General features: G+C 59.6%; 1 protein-coding gene across 1 annotated transcript in view; it reads left to right on the top strand.

Moving 5' to 3' along the window:
* IL6R (interleukin 6 receptor) overlaps positions 1–15,681 on the top strand; it is a 42,353-nt gene extending 26,672 nt beyond the window's left edge. The window contains exons 7-10 of the mRNA XM_047840340.1: positions 3,498–3,544; positions 4,671–4,740; positions 7,430–7,520; positions 12,431–15,681. Of these exons, the coding sequence (XP_047696296.1) occupies positions 3,498–3,544; positions 4,671–4,740; positions 7,430–7,520; positions 12,431–12,677 (455 nt within the window). The 3' untranslated portion in view covers positions 12,678–15,681. The remainder of the gene's footprint in view (positions 1–3,497; positions 3,545–4,670; positions 4,741–7,429; positions 7,521–12,430) is intronic.
* The last annotated feature ends 6,302 nt before the right edge of the window (positions 15,682–21,983 follow it).

Below are 21,983 nucleotides of genomic sequence, written 5' to 3'. Positions count from 1 at the left end.
CGAACCCACAAACTGTGAGATCATGACCTGAGCTGAAGTTGGATACTCAACTGACTGAGCCCCCCAGGCACCCCAGGTCCGTTTTAAAACAAATATCGTGCACCAGGCTGGGGTACTTTCTGCGCATGTGATCTCAGGTGATCTGTCCCAGAGGAAGCTGTCCGCCTCGCTCAGAAATGAGGAGACGGTGTCTAAGAGAGGTTCGGTGTCTTGACCAGATTATCTGTTTATCGGTCCTGAAGGCCTCTGCCATTTTTACCCTGGACTTCTCTGTTCCAAAACCCGAGCAGACAGACTCAGACCAACCCTCAAGTTAACGGAAAGAAGTTTCTTGTTTTAAGAACTCGTGTGAAAAAAACGCCCAAAACTCATGTGTGTTCACTAATTTTGTTAGGAATGTGAAAGTGCCTCCTGTCGTCTCGGAAATAGTCACACAAGGAAAACCCGCAGTGGCAACATGCTTCATGTTTCGAGTGGTCTTTTTCCTAAGTGCTTTTCCGTAATCGAAATTTTACTAACTACACGGTTCTTGAGAAAAATGTGTTAAATACTAGGTTCACAGAGATGAGCAAGATATAGTCTCTGAGTCTGGGAAATGTTCAATCTAGAGATGGTTTTAAAATAAAGGAAAAAAGTGCGTTCTTAGAGCCAGAAAGATTGGTCACTCACTTCTTACAAAACTGGACAAGTTGTTGAACGTCCCTGTGGCTGTTTCCCCGTCTGTAGAATGGGGGTGAGTAACGGGACTGTGACAGAGTGACCGAGTGCTGTCCTGAAGCCTGGACTTGTGAAGTCATGTGAAGTAGGAGGCTGGCACGTGGTAGGTGCTCCGTAAATGCATGCTCTCGTTACCGCCACAGCCACTTCCGGGGCTGCGGGGACACGAGGGACACGGGGATACGGAGCTGCGGGGACACGGGATATGGGGACACGGGTGTGCGTTCCTTCTCTCGCCCAACTCGCCGGCCGGAGGGAGACGTTAGGAAATAGAAATGCTTTTGCCTAAACAGGAAAACACACTGCGCTCCCTGACGTGGCAACGTCTCTCTGAGCCTCAGTGTCTTTGTAAACCTGAGCTCACGGTGCCTGCCTCCTGGGGACACTGGGTATAAAACGGGACAGAACTTCAGGCGCCTGGACGCCTCGGGGCTGGTGCGTCGTGGCCGTCCACAAAGGCTGGTCCCGGCAACGTTCGTGATACTTTAGCGGTGGTCTTGGCCTGACTGCCCTTGAGCCCCGGTGTGTACGTCTGTAAAGTGGAAATGGTTTTTATTCAGAACAACGCAAAAGACTTTACCTTCTCTCTCTGGGGACACAATGGTCTGAATCAGGGCCCCATGGTCATCAAGGTCACCTAAGACTTTTAAAAAGTCTCGTTACGTGAGACTTAATTTTAAGGTATTTTGTTACTAATGTTTGTTTATTTTGAGAGAGAGAGAGAAAGAGAAAACAAGCTGGGAAGGGGCAGAGAGAGAGGGAGAGAGAGAATCCCGAGAGGGCTCCGTGCTGTCAGCACAGAGCCTGACGAGGGGCTTGAACTTGGGACCCTGAGATCACGACCCGAGTCGAAGCCAAGCGTCGGATGCTTAACCGACCGAGCCACCCAGGCGCGCCTGTAGAGCCTTTAAAACCCCCGATATCTGGGTCCCAGCCCCGAGGTTCTGAGGCCACAGACCAAGGAAGGGATCTAAAGAGCCACACAGGAAGGGAACGTGGCCGGGTTTGGGAAGCCCTGGACTGAGTGACCGTCTGTGGTCAGCTGTATGTCCCGGCAGGGCTGCCCCGACTCCTGGTTTTCGCTCTCGTCAGTGCCCCGTGCCCTGTGCTCGGCCGGCCGTCACCCGCCGTGCACCTGCATGTTCTCCGCTAGGCGCTGGCTCCTCCCCGTCTTCCCCAGGCTGCTCTCGGGCTGACTGGCTGTGTGATCTTGGACTAGCTGCTCTCCCTCTCTGGGCTCTGTTTCCTCTGCACAATGGGATGGTGAACATGCTCTGGTGTCCCCTCCAGGGCTGCTGCCGTGTGTTTCCTCCCCTCCCGGGGACAGCACTGTCCTGCTGGACATTCCCTCCTGAGCAGAAGCGTGGTCACCTTCTCTGTCCCCTTATTCTACTCCTGGTTCAGGTTAGGCTCCGTATCTTTGTGTAAACTGTTTCCGTAGTGTTTTTAACTTCTCAACGGAAAAATGATGTGCTGGAAAGAAAATATTTAAACCCCAGAGCATTCCACCCGTGGCCTGTCACAGTTCAGGCCCTGGTCCCTCGGGCCCACGCTTGCCGCAAGGCCCGTCCTCTTGTTGGTGCTCTTGCTTCGATGCCTGGCCTCCTGTGGCGGGGGGGGGGGGGGGGGGTGGGGGGAGGGGGGCGGGGTTCTGCAGAAATACTGTTCCCAGGAAGGGGGGCCTCCTGTGTGCCTGGACCATGTCCCTTACTGGGCAAAGCCTACCAAACCCACCCGGGCGGATGAGAACTTAACTATTTTTTATTGTGAAAGGTGAATAGAAGAAAATTAAAATGTTGGGGTGCCTGGGGGGCTCAGGTCATGATCTCATGGTTTTTGGGTTCGAGCCCCATATCTGGCTCTGTGCTGGCAGCACAGAGCCTGGAGCCTCCTTTGGATCCTCTGTCTCTCTCTCTGCCCCTCCCCCACTCACGCTCTGTCTCTCTCTCTCTCTCAAAAATAAACTTTTAAAAAATTAAAAAAAAAAATTTTAATGTCAATAGTGCTTCCATCCAGCGACTTGTTCTGTTTGTTTGCTCCCTGTGTGTAAATATATATGTATGTATATAATGTATAATAAACAGTGATATAAATCTCTTTCTTCCCATCCAAGTACTAACTAGGCCCAACCCTGCTTAGCTTCCGAGATCAGATGAGATCGGGCGTGTTCAGGGTGGTTTGACCGTGGACTAAATCTCTTTCTTTAGGGACTTTACATCAGACCGTATGAGCCTCCCTTGTCTTGTATTTTTCGTATAACTATATTCTCAACATTTTTCTCCTTTATTTTTCTTTCTTTTTTTTTTAATTTATTTTTTTTAATGTTTACTTATTTTTGAGACAGAGACAGACAGAGCATGAACAGGGGAGGGGCAGAGAGAGAGGGAGACACAGAATCTGAAACAGGCTCCAGGCTCTGAGCGGTCAGCCCAGAGCCCGACGCAGGGCTTGAACTCACAGACCGTGAGATCATGACCTGAGCCGAAGTCGGCCGCCCAACCGACCGAGCCACCCAGGGGCCCCTCTCCTTTATTTTTAAAGACTGTTGCAACCTATGGCTATCTCCTAACTTATATAACTATTTAATTTATGTAACGAATTTAATTATATATTTATATATGGTTTTGTATGTAATATTTGTATATACTTACATAACTAATTGTCTAGGGCTGGCTACCAGCTTATTCTAGCGTAACGTTCTTTTCGTCAACACGGCAACGAGCTTACTCTGGGAGAGTTTGGGGTCTGTCCATCATTAATTGTGACTCTTCTGCCCACAGAACCCAGGAGCCCCCCAGCCAAGACAGAGGCGCCCCCCTCCACGCAGGTGAGTGTCCAGGACAGCAGCACCTGGGCTGGGGATTGTGGGCTGGCACCGGACGGAACTTGGTTCAGATCCCAGCCCTGCCACTTACTGGAAACGTGGCCACGGGCCAGTCACGTGCTCTCTTCGAGCCTCTGTACAACGGGGTCAGAGCAGTTCGGTTGTCCCAGGACAGTCGCGGCCACGGTGGTCTGTGGAGTTGGCTGGCCTGGCTCGAAGAACGCCCTGTGCCTCGTGGCCGAGGTCTCGTCTCTGATCTGAGAGACGCCACTGAGCTCGGAATCAAATTCGGTGCATCTGAGCCTTTCCTCTGTGGGCTCCCGGTGTCATAATTTTCTGGAAAGAGGATTACCTCTGAAGCTGCTTAACAAATCTTTGGGTAATCCAATTTCCCACCCAGCTGCCTGTCCTGTGGTCCTTAATCCCCTGAGGGCCAGCTAAACTGGGAGGCTCAGCCCCTCCTGGAGCCAGCAGCCCAGGGAAGGAGCCCCTGCCTCGCACCTCATACGTGGCCGATGCAGGGCTTCCCAGGCACCGGCGGAAGAGGCTCTGGGTACAGCCTGTGCCGTGTGGCCAGGTGCGGGGTGGGTGCTGGCTGAGGGCCAGCCCAGATGTGCTCGGTGCTGAGCCCTGTACCCGCAGTCTCGTTTGATCCTGTCGTTAGCCGGGGTTCAGAGCTAAGGCGGTGGTGCCTGCGAGGGAGGAAAACAGATACCCACGTGGGTTACAGGATCTGTCCAAGGTCACAGAGCTGGTAAGTGGGGGGTCCAGGATTCTGGCCCGCGGTTTTCCCAGGAGACGGGGGCACCCGCACCCTGGCATGGGACGTGGGGGACAGTGCTGCTGTAGCCCGTCCGGGGAGCCTCTCCTTTGGGAGAGGTGCTGTGCCCCAAGCCCTGGTGGAGAGGCAGCCGGGAAGGAGTCCTGCCTCTTGCTGGCGAGGTATAGATGCAAATGACAAAATGACGGTGCAGACGTCGAGAGGCTCAGGTCAGGAGTGGAGAGGTCCCTGAGACACAGCGAAGGATGCCATGGATGGACCATAGAGGGCTGAGGAGGAGGTCTGAGCTGGTCCCAGATGATGGCGGAATCTGCAGAAACGCGCTTACAGGGGGGGTCTCTGTTTTAGGCACCGACTACTAATGGAGACGATGAAAATAATCTCTTGAAAGATTCTGCAAATGCAACCAGCCTCCCAGGTAAGGACTGGGTGTATTCACACTCCGGTGATATCAGGGGCACAGGGACTTCTCTGCATCACGTCCGTTCTTATTCGGAAGTGTTGGCAGAAGGCCAGTCTGCTGAAGGGGAGGAGCTGTGACAGAGACGCTACTTTGCAGGCCCCCGTCTGAGGCCGTTGGCTGACGTAGGGTGAGGGAACCGTAGGGAGGATGGCACAGATCAGTGAAATATGCCCCAGCTCGCCTAGAATACAAACAAAAGGGTTGGAGTCTGACACGGAATGCAGGCTGGCGGAACTCTCTGGGAGCCTGGATTTCAGTGCTCGGCTCCCGTGTACCTGCAAGAGCAGGAAAGCTCACCAGCGTCAGGAAGGACCCGGGTCCGCCATACGTGTGGGGCTCCCGGAGCGCAGGCTGGGGCCTCAGCACGGCTCCTGGCTCTCTGTGGAAGCCCTCACCCCACCGGATGCTGGCTGCCCAGGCCCCATCCCGGTTGCAGGCCCTGCTACAAGGCACCTGGGAAGGACCCGCTGACTACCTGGGCCTGAGTTCTGCACAGCTGGGGGCTCGGGGGGACCGAAGCCACCCCACCCTCCCGGGGTCAGGCTCCGATGGAGGAAGGCAGGGAGTGCGGTGGAGAGCGGTGTGGAGACGGCCAAAGCAGAGGCATCGATAAAGCGAGGGGAATTTGGAGATGTCCGAGGGTGTGTGCAGTTGGGATCACAGAACGTTCTGGGGGAGGTGCCGTTTGAATGGGCCTCGAGTGGTAGGGTGGGGGTGGGGTGCAGTTCAGGGGCTGCGGTGGGGAGGGGCCTCAGCGAGGAGCTCCTCCAGCCCTGTCTCCGGGAAGGCCGTCCGTGGGTCCATCGATGGCCAGGCTCCCTGCCCAGTGCCCAGTGGGCACGTGCCCGTGGCCTGATGCTCGCTGGGAATTTCATACTTACGTCGGAAACTGAGCACTTGATGCCCCCGGCCCTTTCCAGCCCCAGTCTCTCCTTTTCCATCCTCCTCGTCTTGGGAACCGGTGCCACATGCACTGGGCCGCTCAGGGCGGTCGGGGGCGGGCGGAGGGGGTCGAGCGCGCGTCCTCTTCTACCCCTGCCCCACGTCCAGTCCCTGAGCCCTGCTGTTCCCAGGGACTCGTCCCCTCTGCCAGGACTTCAGGAGCTGGTGCGGGTCTCCCGTCTTTTCCTCCTGACCCCCAACAGACCCTCTCCAGCCAGCAGCCAGAGCGACTGTGCAGTCACAGATCTGGGCTCTGGTCTCTGTGGGGTCAGTGCCCGTCTCAGACCTCACCTTGTTCACTCTCCCTGTCGCTCGCTCTGCACTCACATTCTCTACCTCGGGGCCTTTGCACACGCTGCCTGCACTCACATTCTCTACCTCAGGGCCTTTGCACACGCTGCCTGCTCTGCCCGTGTGCTCTTCCCCTGACCTGGCCAGCTCCTTTACACAGCCAGGCCTCTGCTCAGAGCCCTCTGCTAGGGGCCTGTCCTACGTCTGACGCCCCACCCCCAGCCCCCACCCCTGTCACTCCTTGACCTTCCTCTGCTTTCTTTGTCGTCATTGCCCTTGTCCCTGCTAAGGTCATGTGACATTTATTTGTTTGTCTCTCTGTTGATTAGAATGTAAGATCCAGGCAGGCGGGAGCTTTTCTGTCAGCCTGTATCCCTGTGGCTCCGAACAGACACTTCTATCGATAAATAGTCAATAAACATTTGTTGAATGAGGGAAGGGACAAATATCAAAGACGGTGAAGTGTTAGTGAGGAAGCCAGTCATACTGCCTCTGTTACACGGCCGTCTCTGCCAGGTGCGGGGACACCCGTCCTGCAGCCGGTGCCCGGTCTGGGCTCCTGACAGCCGCGTCCAGCGGGTGCTTGAAGTGATGAGCATCAGGAGGCATAGCGGCCCATGGTGGACACGCCTGGAGGAGCCCGGGAGCCGCGAGGGTGTGCGGGCCCAGCCACAGAGTGTGGACTCCGGGCACCAGCTCCGTGTGGCAGCTGTGGGAGGGGACGGGTTGCCCACGAACCAGTTTGTTCTTTCGGTCCCCGCAGAGCCTGCTGTGTGCGGGCTCCGCATGAGCGGGGGGGGGGGGGGGGTTGACGACCGTGGGGACACCCGTGGTCCCGCTGCCGGGAGCTCGAGCTGCAGCTGGAGAGGTGCCCGCGGGCACCTGGAGCGAGGTCGCTCCGCAGAGGAAATGGCATCACCTCTTGTGACGCCAAAGGCCTGGTTGGGGCTGGACGGCTCAGGCAGGAAGAGCATTCTGGAAGGGAAGGAGACTGGGGGCGGGGGGGCTCCGGAAGGAGCAGGAACATGGCACGTGGCGGACAAATGAGGTCCACGTGGCTGGGGCTTGAGGACCAAGTGGGGTGACAGGTGACACCCCAGTGGAGAAAGCTGGATTTCACCTGCCTGAGCCCCTGACACCGTCCTCAGTGGAGCCGCGTCGACGGGGTCCCCAAAGCCTCCAGGCTGTTGCACCCCCGTGCCTTGGGGGCCGGGCCAGAGCTGTTCAGCGGGGGGGTGGGGGGGGCGGGGGGGGGCCTCTCTCGCCAGGGCTGGGACCCCGGGGTCGCACTGGGCTGGGCCGAGTCCTCTGGAGCCAGCTCTGGCGGGCTAGCAGGCCTCCGGGGCGATGTTCCCTTGGGTCCTGACAGCACCTGGTTTCCTGTTCCTCCTCCTGTTCTCTCTCCTCCTAGTGCAAGACTCTTCGGTGCCACTGCCCACCTTCCTGGTGGCCGGAGGAAGCCTGGCCTTCGGAACGCTCCTGTGCGTTGGCCTTGTCCTGAGGTGAGCAGGGTCCGGGGGACCCGTGGCCTCGTCCCGTGGTGAGCAGGGTCCGGGGGGCCCGTGGCCTCGTCCCGTGGTGAGCAGGGTCCGGGGGGGCAGTGGCCTCGTCCCGAGGTGAGCGGGGTCTGGGGGGCCCGTGGCCTCGTCCCGTGGTGAGCGGGGCCCAGGGGGGCCCGTGGCCTCGTCCTGTGGTGAGCGGGGTCCGGGGGGCCCATGGCCTCATCCTGAGGTGAGCGGGGCCCGGGGGGCCCGTGGCCTCGTCCCGTGGTGAGCGGGGCCCGGGGGGGCCGTGGCCTCGTCCCGTGGTGAGTGGGGCCCGGGGGACCGTGGCCTCGTCCCGTGGTGAGCGGGGCCCGGGGGGCCGTGGCCTCGTCCCGTGGTGAGCGGGGCCCGGGGGGCCCGTGGCCTCGTCCCGTGGTGAGCGGGGCCCGGGGGGCCCGTGGCCTCGTCCCGTGGTGAGCGGGGCCCGGGGGGCCCGTGGCCTCGTCCCGTGGTGAGCGGGGCCCGGGGGGCCCGTGGCCTCGTCCCGTGGTGAGCGGGGCCCGGGGGGCCCGTGGCCTCGTCCCGTGGTGAGCGGGGCCCGGGGGGGCCGTGGCCTCGTCCCGTGGTGAGCGGGGCCCGGGGGACCGTGGCCTCGTCCCGTGGTGAGCGGGGCCCGGGGGGGCCGTGGCCTCGTCCCGTGGTGAGCGGGGCCCGGGGGACCGTGGCCTCGTCCCGTGGTGAGCGGGGCCCGGGGGGCCCGTGGCCTCGTCCCGTGGTGAGCGGGGCCCGGGGGGGCCGTGGCCTCGTCCCGTGGTGAGCGGGGCCCGGGGGCCCGTGGCCTCGTCCCGTGGTGAGCGGGGCCTGGGGGGGCCGTGGCCTCGTCCCGTGGTGAGCGGGGCCCGGGGGACCGTGGCCTCGTCCCGTGGTGAGTGGGGCCCGGGGGGGTCCGTGCTGGCCTCCCCCTCCTCATCTAGCTTGTGTTGCTGGTGGCGGCATGTGTTTTAGAGGAAGAACTGGCCAGATCTGAAGACAGATCAGATGAGCAGGAGGAGGGGCAAGGGTCCAGTGTGACCCTCAGGTCTCTTGCCTCAGCAGCTGGGCGCGTGGCGGATTGTCAGTCTCGCGGAGACTGCGAGCATGTAGGTAGACAGGATGTGGGCAAGGCCAGGACAATCCGTGTGGAATTCCAACACGGGAAGGTTGTGTAGACACAAAGGGGAGCCGGGAACCGTGCTGACGGATCAGAGGGGGGTGGGGTGTGTGCGAGACACAGAAGTGAGGCGTCAGGCCCTGGGGCTGCAGTGCCGTTCCACGTGGTCTCTCCCACAGGAGCCGTGTACAGACATGGGGAGGGTGCCACGCAGGCATCAGCACGGAAGTCTGTCCCCGGGCGAGTCCGAGGGGCCTGGCCACACCTCCCGGGGACCTGCAGGGGTCACCTTTCAGTGCTGTGTCCTCGCACCTCTCCAGCTGAGGTTAGGAAACACACAGGCCGATGGGCACCGTGCCCCCTTCACGTGGCCTCTCCCACCGGGTGGCCGTCGGCTTTGTCACTCACACCGAGCTTGCGGACACGTCAGCCAGCAGTGCTCCTGAGGCGTGGGCAGGAGGCGTGTTCGTGGCCTTGGCGGGAGCTCACGGTGTTGCCTGTGCTGAGGTCTCGGGAGGCTTGGCTGGTGGCTGGACCAGCGCAGGGTGAACCGGAGCCCGTCCCTCCTGCCTCTTGTCTGGTGGCAGCTGTCCGGGTTGTCGCTGGTGATCGTGAGGGGAGGCTTGGGGGCGAGCGACCGCCACGCTCCCGGGGCCCTTGCGCAGTCTTGGGAGCGGCCGTGGCACCACGGTGGTCCGGGTGACGACTCAGACTGCGTTTGGGGTGGCGTCCGCTTGGACGCCCAGCGCAGTGGCGAGCCGGTCGTGTGGAGGGTGTGCGGGTGAGGCCAGAGCGCGGGAGGCCGAGGTCTCACCAGCTCTTACACGTTTGGAGCAGAGAGGGGTCCTGCCAGCACTCGCCGCCCCTCTCCTGCCGCCTGCGGGCCCGCCACGGACCCCACCGAGGAACCGTCGGGGCCTCCACTTGGCCCCGCGAGGAGGCTGGAGCTGGGGGAGCGTGGGAGACAGCGGCTGCAAAGGCCAGGATTCAAACCCCAAGCTCATGTTCTGTGGATGTGGCCGTCACGGTCGTTTAGGGAAGTTCTTTACTTTTACAAATGAGGGAGCGGACCTGAGAAGTAGGGTGACTTTGCGCCTGGAGCCAGGACTAGAGCCCGAGCCCCGAGAGTCCCCGCCCACCAGGCTAGCCTGCTGTGGCCGACGTGGGCCCGGGGAATGCGGCCCGTCCGCTCCTGGCCGGTGGCTTCACTGACCGGCAGCCCCATCTCGCTGTGCCGTTCACCACTGAGCGAGAAGTGTTAGGCTGGGCGCTAACCGCCTGCCGTTCGTCATAAAGCTTGTTTGCTCACCTGCGGATGGTGCTTGGACGCTGGGTGGTTGCTACGAGCCTCGTGTTGAGAACACACAGTAATTTATTTCCTCGCCTGGTGACTTTCCATTTTCTCTTGTCTCAGGCAAATGTATTTGGAAACAGGCCAGTTCTTTTTTTTTTTTTTTAATTTTTTAAAATGTTTATTTTTGAGAGAGAGAGAGAGAAACAGAGCAAGCAGGGGAGGGGCAGAGAGAGGGGGAGACACAGAATCGGAAGCAGGCTCCAGGCTCCCAGCCGTCAGCACAGAGCCCGACGCGGGGCTCGAACCCGCACACCATGAGATCGTGACCTGAGCCGAAGTCGGACGCTCAACCGACTGAGCCACCCAGGCGCCCCTCATCCCAATGTTTTAAAACCACCTTGTGTGTCGCTTCTCACTGGGTTACTTGTTTAAAAGAGTGACAGTTGTTCTAAATGTTTTAAAATTTTTCTTTTAGCTGCAGAAACTTTTCTTAAAACATTATGAAGCCCAAATAAGTAAGACACGAGGTGGCGACCGGGGTGCATGAAGTCTGGCCGCTCAGCTTGGTTCTTTGCCCCGTGTCCCAACCTCTCCAGCCCCCGGCCTGCTCAGACCCCCGCTCAGGCCGGAGCAGTGCCTGCCGTGGACGCCCCCCAGGCTGGCTGCAACCAAAGTCCCTTTGAGCCTAGTCATTTGTAGGAAGCGTCTCATTCGCTTAAAACATTTCAAGAGAAGAAAAGCTCGTCGTTCTTAGTTGCCCATCCAGTTAGTTGCTTTGGAAACAAGAGGTCAGACGCTGCTCTCCCTGTAGGTTAAATGATGTCGATAGAGGCTTCAAAACAAATTTGTTCGCTAAATGGTGACAGGTAGAAGGAAGGAAAAATCGCGCGGTATCCAAAGACGGCCTTTTCGCTTGTTAAAACGTGAACGTGGTTCGAGTCTGGCCGACACAGACAAGCGCACACGTCCCAAGCCAGCAGGCCCACGAGCTTGCGCAGAGTGAACGTGTGGTCCACAGCCCCATCGAGAACCGTGGCGCTTGGATGCGTTTCCCGAGCCTCGTCCTCAGCTCAGTTCTGTCCCCACGGCGCCGTGACTGTCCCGTATGCGCAGCCGTGAGTCCTGCCTTGTGAACTTGGCCTCAGTTGCAACCTGAGCGCTTTCCCGCATCGCTTCGCTGCCGTTACACCTCACTTTCCTGAACTTCGGGAAATTCCTGAGCCGCTGTCGGGCCGCTGTGCCCAGGCTCGCTCCAGCAGCCTTCGACGGGCGTTCGGGTGGGTTTGCTTCCACAGACGACGCCGAGTCTGACATCTTCGCGCGGAACGCTTTCCCACAGCCTGCTATTTCCTTGGGGTGTTTTCTCAGAAACGGAACTCCTGGGTCAGAGGGTCTGAATATTTTGAAACGCAGAGTGTCATGCCTGCCCTCGGCTCTCCCCTGAGGGAGGGTAACTCCCCCCCAGGGCCCTGCTGCCTTCCCGGCCCGGTGCCTGAATGGCGGAGCCTTCAGGAACATTCTGAAGATTGTTTATTCCATTTGGGTAACAGGCTAGCAGCCAATGGCAGATTGGAGCCAACTCTCAATGATTTATCGTCACCAGAACAGGAATAGCCTGTTGATATAAAAAGAAACCCAAGGAAAATCCCCAAACCTTGTTTTTGACACTGGTTTCCCTCCTCCCTCCAAGCCCTTCCTGGAGCAGCTGACGTCAGGTGGGGCCGAGGGAGGTGACAGAGGGGAGCGGGGCAGCGGTGGCAGCGGGGCACCGGCCGCGTGGTCACGGGGCCCCTCGGGAAGGGGCCTGATGTATCTTTGGAGACTCTGGCCCGCGAGTGACTTTCTCGGCCCCTGCGCCCTGGCCGTGGGCCCGGCGCAGAGCAGCCTGAGGGGAGCCGTGATCGGAGATGCTTATCTCCTTCCTGCTGAAGATCTGTTTTCCTGTCAGATGAGTCACTTGTGCCCGACGGTGCCCACGGCGGGGTCTGTGCGGACTCACCCACGTGGCTGGAGTGGCCCAGAGGAGCAGGGCTGCGGACGGAGGGGCAGCCCTGCCCCTGCTGAATGGAGGCTGCCAGCCGTCGGCCCCGCTGGCTGGAGCTTGACCCACAGGCCCGTTTTCCTAACTCTCTTTACCAAGCGAATGGGCCTGGGACCCACGGTGCACCTGTGCGCAGCCTGTGGCACAGGACCGATGACGTGCTTAGTGCAGTGAAGGGACACGCCTGGCCACGTGTGCCTCAGTTTCCCCGTTTGTAAGTGGGACCAACAGTACACACGTGTCCCTTGGCGTGTTTCTGAAACCCCCAGCTCTTCAGAGCGCCGTGCCGTGTAAGCCCCTGTGATGGGGTAGACGGCTCTCGCTCCTCTGAGCGGGAGGCCGGCGCCGGGCCCCCGGGGGAGCCAGCGGCCGGCGTTTCTCACTCGGGTCCGTCCCCGGGGCACTAACGGCCGTGTGCTTTGTCTTTGTCTGTCTCCGTGAAGGTTCAGGAAGACGTGGAAGCTGCAGGCCCTGAAGGAAGGCAAGGCCAGCACACAGCCGCCGTATGCTCTGGGGCAGCTGGTCCCCGAGAGGCCCCAGCCCCGGCCGGGGCTCATCCCCCTCCTCTCTCCTCCCGTGAACCCCGGCAGCCTCGGGTCTGACAACACGTCGGGGCACGGCCGGCCTGACGCCAGGGGCCCCCGGAGCACTTACGACGTCACTAACAGAGACTACTTCTTACCCAGATAGCTGGCTGGGCGCGCGGGGCAGGCAGGGGCCAGGCCGGCCCTGCCGTGCGCAGGACAGAGCGACAGCCGGCCCCTCTCGGGTGCCGGCAGCGCGGGGCGGCCTTGCGGGAGGCGCTTGGCTTCCTGGAACAGGCGTGCCGCCCCTGCTGGTGTCTGGGAACCGCCCCTTCCCACACGCCCCCGAGGGGCCCGAGCCCACGCAGGCTCGTGGGTCCACCGTGCTGGACGCTCGGGGGAGCAGAGCCGGGTGTGGGCTGTGCAGGCTTGGCGTACTTGACCTGCTGGCCGTCCGCACACCCCGCTCGCCTCCACGGGCTGCACCCTGCGGCAGGCGGGACCCCCAGCCGCCGGCCCCCTGGTGCCCTGCGCCGAGCCACCTCCCAGCTGGAGTCCTAAGTGCCTTCGAAATCCAGTCTTCTCAGGTCCGAGGGCGGGAGAGGGCTCGCCTGCCTTCCCCACACCCGAAAAGAGCACAGACGGGTCGGAGAGCGCCTCAGGGCCTGGGGGTCTGAAGTGGAATCGAACTCCCTCAGTCGCATCGTGCTGCGTGGGAAGGGTGATGCTGGGCGCTGGCTGGACCGCAAGCAGGTGCACTGGCTCCGGTTCCCCGTCTGGACCCCAGGACTAAAGGAGGAGAGACGAAAAGGGGGGCAGGTGCTGGGGACAGGCCTCCTCGTCCCCCCAAGAACTGGCAGCGGGGGCCTCCTCCGTGGCGGTGAGGGGTTCACACCCGCTTTGCTCTGCCTCCGTCTACTTTGTTTTCAGCTGAGCCCAAGGAAACAAGGGAAGATGATACTTATGTGAAAAGACAGAAAGCAAGAATGTATGTTAACCTGCTTTTTACGAGAACTGCTGTTTGATGTTGAGAGGGCGCGAGAGCCCGTGTTCGCCCCGTGTCGGGACAGGAGTCACTTCGGTGAGGACGAGGACGCTTGTGTAGCACCAAACTGCGTCAAGGGGAAAAGGAGGAGAAAAGACAATTTTCCTTTTCGAGCGGAGTCAGGTTTCATTCTCTGTCTTGTTTTTTTGTCCTAAAACAACTGCCTCTTTTCGAACTTGGGGCGAAGCAGCTGTTCCCCCCCAGGCAGCCTCAGGGGACACGCTGTCCAGCCCCCACCCCAGCCCCGGGCACGGGGGGCGGTGGCCTTCTTACAAAGTCTGCTTCTGTGGAGCCTTCTTCAGTTCCTTGAATTCGGTTCAGCTCAGCTGGGATGGGAGCAGCGCGGAGCGTGTGGCCGTGGCCGTGCGTCCGGCCGTGACAACCGGGGGATGCTCAAGGGTTCCCCAGCAAGTGCCCTCCAGCAGCGTGGGCTGTCCCAGGATGAAGCTGTGATCAGTCAGCCTTGTGGCCACGGCTGAAAACTTAGGAACCACAGACTTTTCTCATCAGCTACCTTTTTAGAAAAACGACCACCAGCACCGGACAGGCGGCAGCGGGGCGGAATGACCACGAGTCGCTCGCTGTTCGCCGGGCTCACGCTGTCCCTGCCCCGGTGGGCGGGTTTCGTCGCCATGCTGTGGGCAGCTCTCAGGCCCCGATGCTGCTTTTGGGCAACTGGTCTTAAGCCGACAGAAGTTAGGCAGGGGTTTTGTTGTTTTTCTATCCCGTTTCTTGAGCACGGCAGAAACGCTGTGAACGGGAAATACGGAAAGCCAGTGTGTGCATGAGAAAGGGTGACTCCGTGCCTGTGGGTCCTTGACTCTTCACGGGGCTCTACCCTGGTGGCAGGCTGAGCCGTGGGCGGAAGATGGCGATCCGGCGCTCTGGGCTGCTGAGGGCGCCAGTGCCGCTGTGATCTCCACGCTGTTACCGCTTTCGTTATTATTGTAATGAAACTGCCTTTTGTGTGTGTGTATTGAAGAGGGTTTTCTCCCTTTCTTTCTTTATAAGCTAGTGCAAATGAAGGAAGAGCGTTTTCCTCTGGGTTGTAGGCTGTTTGGAGGGCACAGGGGCCCCTGCCAAGCTCTGTGTGCCAATCGACGGCTGCCTCCCGGGCCCGTGACGCCTCCACGGCGATGTTACCCACCTGACACCGGCCGCCGCAGCGGTCACGTGTGAAATGACGGCCCGTCCTGCCGGGTGGGAAAAGTTGAAAATGCCCTGGTTCCAGGTCAGTTAACGTGGTCAGTAATTCCTGAAGCATTAATGGAAATCCGTTGGAGATGTCCGGGGGGTAGCGTTGAATGTGTCTGCAGAGCCTTTGGGAACTCCGAGAGCTCCTTGCTCAGATGGGGCCTTGCCCTTCCGTTTGCCGGGCTCCGGGCTCACAGAATCCCTGCCCCCCGCCCCGGGGTGGGTCACCATCATCACGCGTGCCGTCGGCTGCTGGAGCCCGCCTGGTGGTGAACAGAGCAGGCTGGGAGTGCTCATGGCAGGTGGGTTTCCTGCAGAATGTTCAAGAATGTCTTGCCCAGCTGAGCTGTATCGCCTCGTCACAGGCCCTGAAGGCTGACCCACTTGGGCACGAGGCTGGCGGCCGGCGTCAGGGGGAGTTGCTGGCTCAATCTGGAGACACGGGCACCGGGTGGCCCTTCCTGGCTTCCCCGGCTGCATCGGGGCTGTTGCCGGCAGGTGGGCCAGCGGGTTCAGGCTCTGCACCAGAAGCCTCTGAGCGTCCCCCGCAGGGCCTCAGAGGGCCTCAGAGTTTCTATGACAACCTTAATGATTATCAGGAAATACTGCCAGTCTGCGAACGTCCGCGCTTTAGAAAGGAACAGCATGTAGCAAGGCTGTGCGTGCAGAAACCACACCTGGATGGCGTCACGTGTCTGTTAAACACAATACCTCAACTTTACAATGTAGTTGGTGTTTTTTGAGAGAAATAATAGTTTTAATTTTTGTGTTTATTTTTTACCTAATTGCCTGAAAGCAAACACCAAACGCTGATGTCTGTATGTGGGGCAAAGGGTCAGTATGATGGTTTTCAATATTTTTTCTTTTTATCGGCTATTTTGTGTTTAAGGTGAAAACTGTAAGTGTCTGAAATAAATAATTTCTACAAATATGCTTGAGATGCAGTTATGCCTCGGGCACCGCGCTGCTTAGAGGAAGGACTTGCCTGATGAAAGGGGACAAGGGCTTAAAACCGAGTGGAGCCCTCGCCCCCCGCTCGTCCCGTGCAGGACCAAGTCGCCTCTAGAAAGAATCAGATAAGTCCAAGAAACAATAGCAATTTCTCGAAAGACTTTAATTGTACAAATGTTTCCCCAAACGAATCCCGGGGCTTCCGGAAGGGTGTGGGTGCCGGTGCCACGTTTACCGTCCCGGCGGGGAAGGAAGGGGATGGGCCGCTGCTCATCGGGAGGCTGTTTACCGAACAGGGGGCGTCAGCGGGATCACAAAGCTGCCGCGGCCTCCTGAGCGGCAGCCTGGAACCGTCCCCTCTCGCAAAGGGTCTTTGGCAGGAAAACCCGGGCCGCAGCCCGCCCGCGCCTCCCCGACGGACGAGAGCCGTCCCGCAGCAGCTCTGTGTCAGCGGCGCCAGGCTGGGGGCCCAGAGACTGGGTGGCTTAGGCTGCGAGCCGAGGCCCCGCGGGGCGCCCGGAGGGAAGCCACGGAAGCCACGGCCGCGCCTGCCCTGCCCTGCCCGGCCCACCGCCTCCAGGGCGCCACCGTCTCCTTCGAGCTTGGTCCCTTGGTCCGGGTCCGGCAGAAGGCGCCACAGGAAGCAGATGTCCGCAGGGGGCGGGAGGGGGGAGAAGGAGGTGCCCTGCTCTTCTCCAGGCGTCGCTGTCGGTCACAGTGCTCTTTTCTGCGAGAGCCGGGCGAGCGGTGGGCGAGTCTCAGAAGGCCAAAGACACGCAGCTGTTGGAGGAGCCGCTTAGGAAGCCCTTCCCTGCTCGTGAGGCGCAAGGACGCCCGGCCTTTCTCGGGGTCCGTGAGCAGAACCGGCCACAGGCGGGAAGCCGCCGGCCTGTGTGCTCTTCAAAGGCCCCGAGCTTTCTTCCTTTTAATTCAAAAAGTTTTTTCTTTAAAGCGATCTCTACACCCCACGTGGGGCTGGAACTCACGACCCCGAGATCGAGTCCGAGCACCCCACCGACGGAGCCCGCGGGCGCCCTAAGGCCCCGAGCTTTCAGATGTGGCCCGGCAGTGCGGGGTGGTGGCAGGCGGGCTGGCCGTGGGGCGGGTGCACAAGCAGTGACAGGGACCGTGAGCCCCGTACCGTCCTCCAAATGCGGACCAGTCTGCGTTTTCGTTGTGGGAGCCCCTGCCTTCTGCAAATGTGTCACTTAGAAAACAAAACACCACCTCACCCATGTCCTGTTTCGTAACAAGTTTTAGGCGACAATCCACACGAATAGAGTTTTTTTCAGTAAAATCGTGAAAGGTTCATACCATAGACGCATGAAATCCTCGGCTAAGGGTGCTCTAAGGCAACTTCAGATTGCTTAACACGGCCGCTCAGGGCTCACGGATCCCTCACTGAGTCACGGAAGCTGCATTTTAACATTTCGTTACGCCTGTTTGAAGAATGAAATTGGTCAGGAGGACACTCGTACTCTATTTCGGGCTTTGAGTTTCTGTTCTGCGCAACAGGGACTTTGCAACATTCGGTGTTGTGTGACTTCCTGGGGTGTGTGCCCAGCAAGAGTGAGGGAGAGGCTGGGGGACAGATGGCACCCTGTGTTGGCCCGCCCGGGCCCAGACCCGCACAGGTGCACTGTAGGGACTCCGTGGGTGGGTCTGATGTGGGCACAGAAAGTCGGTCCCCAGGTGGTTCTGAGGAAGGTGGTCGCGAGCCCCAGGGTGACTGAAATGTGGCCATTTCTAGGAGGAGGCGGGTGCTGTGGGGGCTTCACATTTCGGGACGTGGCGTCCTTCAGCCCGTTTCCGGGGACAGGTCCGAGGGTCTGAGGAGCTCCCGCCCCAGTCCCAGACCGCTGACTCACGATAGCCGAGTCCCCGGGCCTGAGTGGGAGCCCCCAGGTCCCCCTCTGTGCAGCCAGAAGTGAGGGTCTCTGTGCCGGAGGCCACGAGGCCGGAGCGGGCTTCTGTGGCAGCGTATAGTATTAACTGGAAACAAAATCTGTGGACAGCAAAGAGGGACGGCACCGGCCACACTGGCCGCCGGGAAGTCCACGGCCCCTTTTTGGTAGAAAGGACCTATTACAATTCGCTAATAATGGCGGCTGCCATTTGTGGACCGTCCAGCACATGCTGCACAAACGGGATAGTCTCTCTCTGCCTCATGGCGCGGCAAGGTGAGCGTTCTCGCCCGCTTACAGACGAGGTGGCGGGGGTGAAGGCAGTGGCCCAAGACTCTGGGCTAGTTAAGAGGCTGAACGAGGCCGCCAACCCGGTCTGCCTGACCAGTGCTGTGTCCTCGTGTTAGGGCACCGGCCACAGGGACACAGGAGGGGGAGGCCGCGGGGACACGGGAGGACGTGGCTGCGGGGACACGGGAGGGGGCGGCCGCGGGGACACGGGAGGATGCGGCCGCGGGGACACGGGAGGGGGCGGCCGTGGGGACACGGGAGGACGCGGCCGCGGGGACACGGGAGGACGCGGCCGCGGGGACACGGGAGGGGGCGGCCGTGGGGCACGGGAGGACGTGGCTGCGGGGACACGGGAGGGCGCTGGGTGCCCACCACAGTTCTGAGCAGATGCCATCTCTAGGAGCGGGTGGCCAGTCCGGTGTGAGGTGCAGGCGGACAGGCAGACTGTGGCCTCGCAGGGAGAGGCTTGCCAAGGGTGCCCGGTACACGCACTAGCTGAGCAGTTCTGTGACTTTCCAGAGCCTGGGAAGTCATGAAGACGACGGATGCTCCTGTTTTCTTTCACGCACTGGGTTTTTTTTTCATGAGCATGTATGTTTTTTCACAATGGAAGAAAGCTTTTCATTTAGCAGTTATAATCCCCCTGGTGCGGAAGAGCGGAGCCACGCTGCGTACGAAGAATGTTCACGGAGCGTGAGGAGGTGCGGCCGTGGGTTAACCACAGGTGGCGACGAGGCGGCCCGCGCTGAGGCTGGTGGGGCCGGCTCCTTGTGAGAGTCTTCCAAAGCCCCGACATTCTCCGTTCTAAAAACTGCAAGGATCTGAAGGGCGATGTTTCACTTGCAAACATACCACTGAAAACAGCCCAAAATGAGTACCGACGTGTCTGTCTTGTCATTCACCGAGACCATGATGCACGCTGGTCAACAACATGCTGGTTGATACCCTGATAAACTGATTAGCTTTTTTTTTTTTAATTTTTTTTTAATGTTTATTTTTGAGACAGAGACACAGAATGAGCAGGGAAGGGGCAGAGAGAGAGGGAGACAGAATCCAAAATAGGCTCCGAGCTGTCAGCACAGAGCCCGACGCGGGGCTCGAACTCACGAACTGTGAGATCATGACCCGAGCCGAAGTCGGACGCTCAACCGACTGAGCCACCCAGGTGCCCCTAAACTGATTAGCTTTTATAGGCACAAGTGACGTATGTTTGGCTCATGAATCCAACTCAGGAATCCCGTTTAGGAACGCAAATCAGAAGGCAATCTGAATCATTAAAAAAAATACCACGTGGGAAGCACTGTAAGTCTGAACCAAGGCGGCCTGGTGACTCATCCCATCACGATTCACAGCGTGGGGGCCGGAATTCCGGGGCCCCGTGTGGGTCTGGGGGCGACAACCTGCACTCTGCAGCCCGAATCCCCTCAATGCCTAAGAGTACGTTGACTATCAGGGCCTCAGACCATCGCTCCTTCGAGGAGAGCCTCTCCCAAGCCGGGGAAAGGATAGGCCCTCAGAGCCAACCTGCCAGACCCAGCACGGGTTTGACCGGTCCGGCAGTGGAGACCATACCTCACACCCGATCCCTGCTTTCCCGGCCCGAGCCCACGAGGCTCACACGCGGGGAGAGAACCCATTGGTCTCTGGACGTCGAACAGACCGGCACCGTTTTGGGTTTTATCCCCCGGTAAAAGACATAATAAAATTTTCACCGGACCGTTTCTGTGCGTGCAGTTCGGTGGAGGCGGTACGTATCTTCGCACCGTGGCGTTAACGGCCTCCGGAGCGTTTCGTCTCGCAGAGCCCGTCCCCTGTGCCATTAAAGAGCCCCCCACTGCCCGCCGTGCCCAGCCTGGCGCCCGCCATCCTCCTCACCGTTTCTGTGAACTTGGGGGTCCTACACGTGCAGTCCTACCATACGTGTCCCCTTGTGCCTGGCTCGTCACTCCGCACGCACCCTCCGGGCCCACCCGCACCGAAGCACGCGTCCGCGTTTCTTCCTTTTAAGGCCGACTACCGTCCCGTTCTGTCGTGAGCACACCTGGTTTTGCCCGCTCATCAGTCCGTGGGCTCGTGAGTGAGTTGCTTCCACGTCTTGGCTATTGGCTTGGTGTTGCTCTTAACTTGATGCTTCACTTGTTAACCAAAACCACGCGGCTAGCTCACACCCGTCACCCCGCTAGTGTGTGTCCTTCAAAGGTGGGGGATTCTGCGGCCTGGCCTGCTCTCTCTGCGGGAGGGGAGGGCGCAGGCCGTGAGCAGCAGGCTGTGGTCGGCACCCTCCGCCGTGACTCGCCCGGGACGAGCTGCCATTCTTCCGAGTGTGCGGATCCGGAGACGGGGCCCCCGGCCTGGCTCGGCGAGCTGCGCGGGACTCGGGAGCGGGAAGATAGTGAGGAAGCACTTCAGCCAAACACCGGGTCCTCACCTTGACGGTCCACAGGGTCGGAGCCTGACGCTCAACGGCCACAGCCTGGGCTCTCACACGCGTGTTCAACCTGGATCCTGAAAAACGTTACTCTGACTGCTGGGGGGCGGGGACCTCATTTTCAACGCGAGCTTCCTTTCGTGACACACAGATGGGAAGACACGATAGGCACTTGTACCGCCAGGCCAATTATGTGAACGTTCGGCGGGAATTAAAAATTGGATCCTGAAGGGCGCCTGGGTGGCTCAGTCGGTTAAGCGTCCGACTTTGGCTCAGGTCACGATCTCACAGTTCGGGAGTTCGGGCCCCGCGTCGGGCTCTGTGCTGACAGTGCTGAGTCTTGGGATTCTCTCTCCCTCCCTCCCCTGCTCGTGCTCTCTCTCAAAATAGGTAAACTTAAAAAAAAAACATTTGATCCTGAAGGACTCAACACGACAGCCTTCTTCTAGAACCTCAATGGATGTATTTGCGCACTTGTCCTAAACAGCACCTTCCACTGGGGGTGCTCGGCCACGGCTGGGTATCAGGATCACCTGGTACAAGTTTAAAAAATTATACATTTCAAGCTTCGCCACAGACTGAAGCTTCACCTCCCATGGGTAGGACGGGGCACCTGTACGATTACAGCCGAGTAAGAGGTGAGGACACAGGCCACGGCTGTCCACGCACAAGATGCCGAGGAAACGGTGGGGGGGGGGGGGGGGGGGCTCACGACACTACGTCTGGTTCGGGAAGAAGCCAGACAGGTGCCCCGGGAGAAACAAGTAGGGTCGGGTCTGCCGGTGGGTCCAGCGGTTCCCTGCCACAGGTCAGCAATGACGGCAGGTGGAAGGCGCCCCGGGCTGCTGCCCTCGCCGCAGGAGGCGCTTACAAAGGGCGGGATTCTCAAAACTAACCCGAGAGCAAAAACACTAGTTTTCTTGGAACAGTGTTTATCTGAAGCGGCATCTGAGAGTAAAACCTTCAGGAGGGCTGGAATTTTATACAATGTCTCGGGCATAAATGACTCAAGTGCCACACGTGGGTGCTGGGGTCACACACGTCCTAACAGCATTTTCAAAAGCTAAATGTATGTGTTAGTTGTGGGAAAACGGTAAAGTCCGCCAACAAGGTAGCCGGACGGTCAAGGACTCGACCAATGAGATGCCCGCCTGCAGCTTCATGAAAACACGGCTCAGGTTCTAGACGACGTTATCCAGTCACAGTCCGCAAACCACCGAGGCGGCAGGAAAGGCCACGTTTCCAGATGGCAAGCGAGGCGCGCCATCGGGCCGCCTGCAGTTCGCTCTCCCTCCGCTAGGCGGCGGGCACGCGCCACCTGGACGCACGGTCATCGGGTGGCCGGCACAGAAGCCAGAGAACAGTGCTGCTTAGGGAAAACGGCGGGCAGACAACTAATGACCGAGAGAAGTCTGTGAGGCAGGCGCCAAAGACGGGTCGCGAACTGGTGCACGTGGCGGACAAGGGAGTCTGCCTTCTCCCCTAAGCGGAAGGAAACAGGAGGCACGGACCTCCGACTGAAAAAGGGCATTTTAACAGAACAGAAAGGCTGCCCTTGTTCACCAAGCAACTAAAGACTACCTCAGATGCTCGGTTCTTCGGAATCAAGTGTGGTTTACCAACAATGACCGTTCACGAGTAATATTACGGTCAAACAAT

Source organism: Prionailurus viverrinus, chromosome F1 (genome assembly GCF_022837055.1).
Source record: "Prionailurus viverrinus isolate Anna chromosome F1, UM_Priviv_1.0, whole genome shotgun sequence".
NCBI classification, from domain to species: Eukaryota; Metazoa; Chordata; class Mammalia; order Carnivora; family Felidae; genus Prionailurus; species Prionailurus viverrinus.
This window is presented reverse-complemented; position numbering and strand designations above follow the sequence as displayed.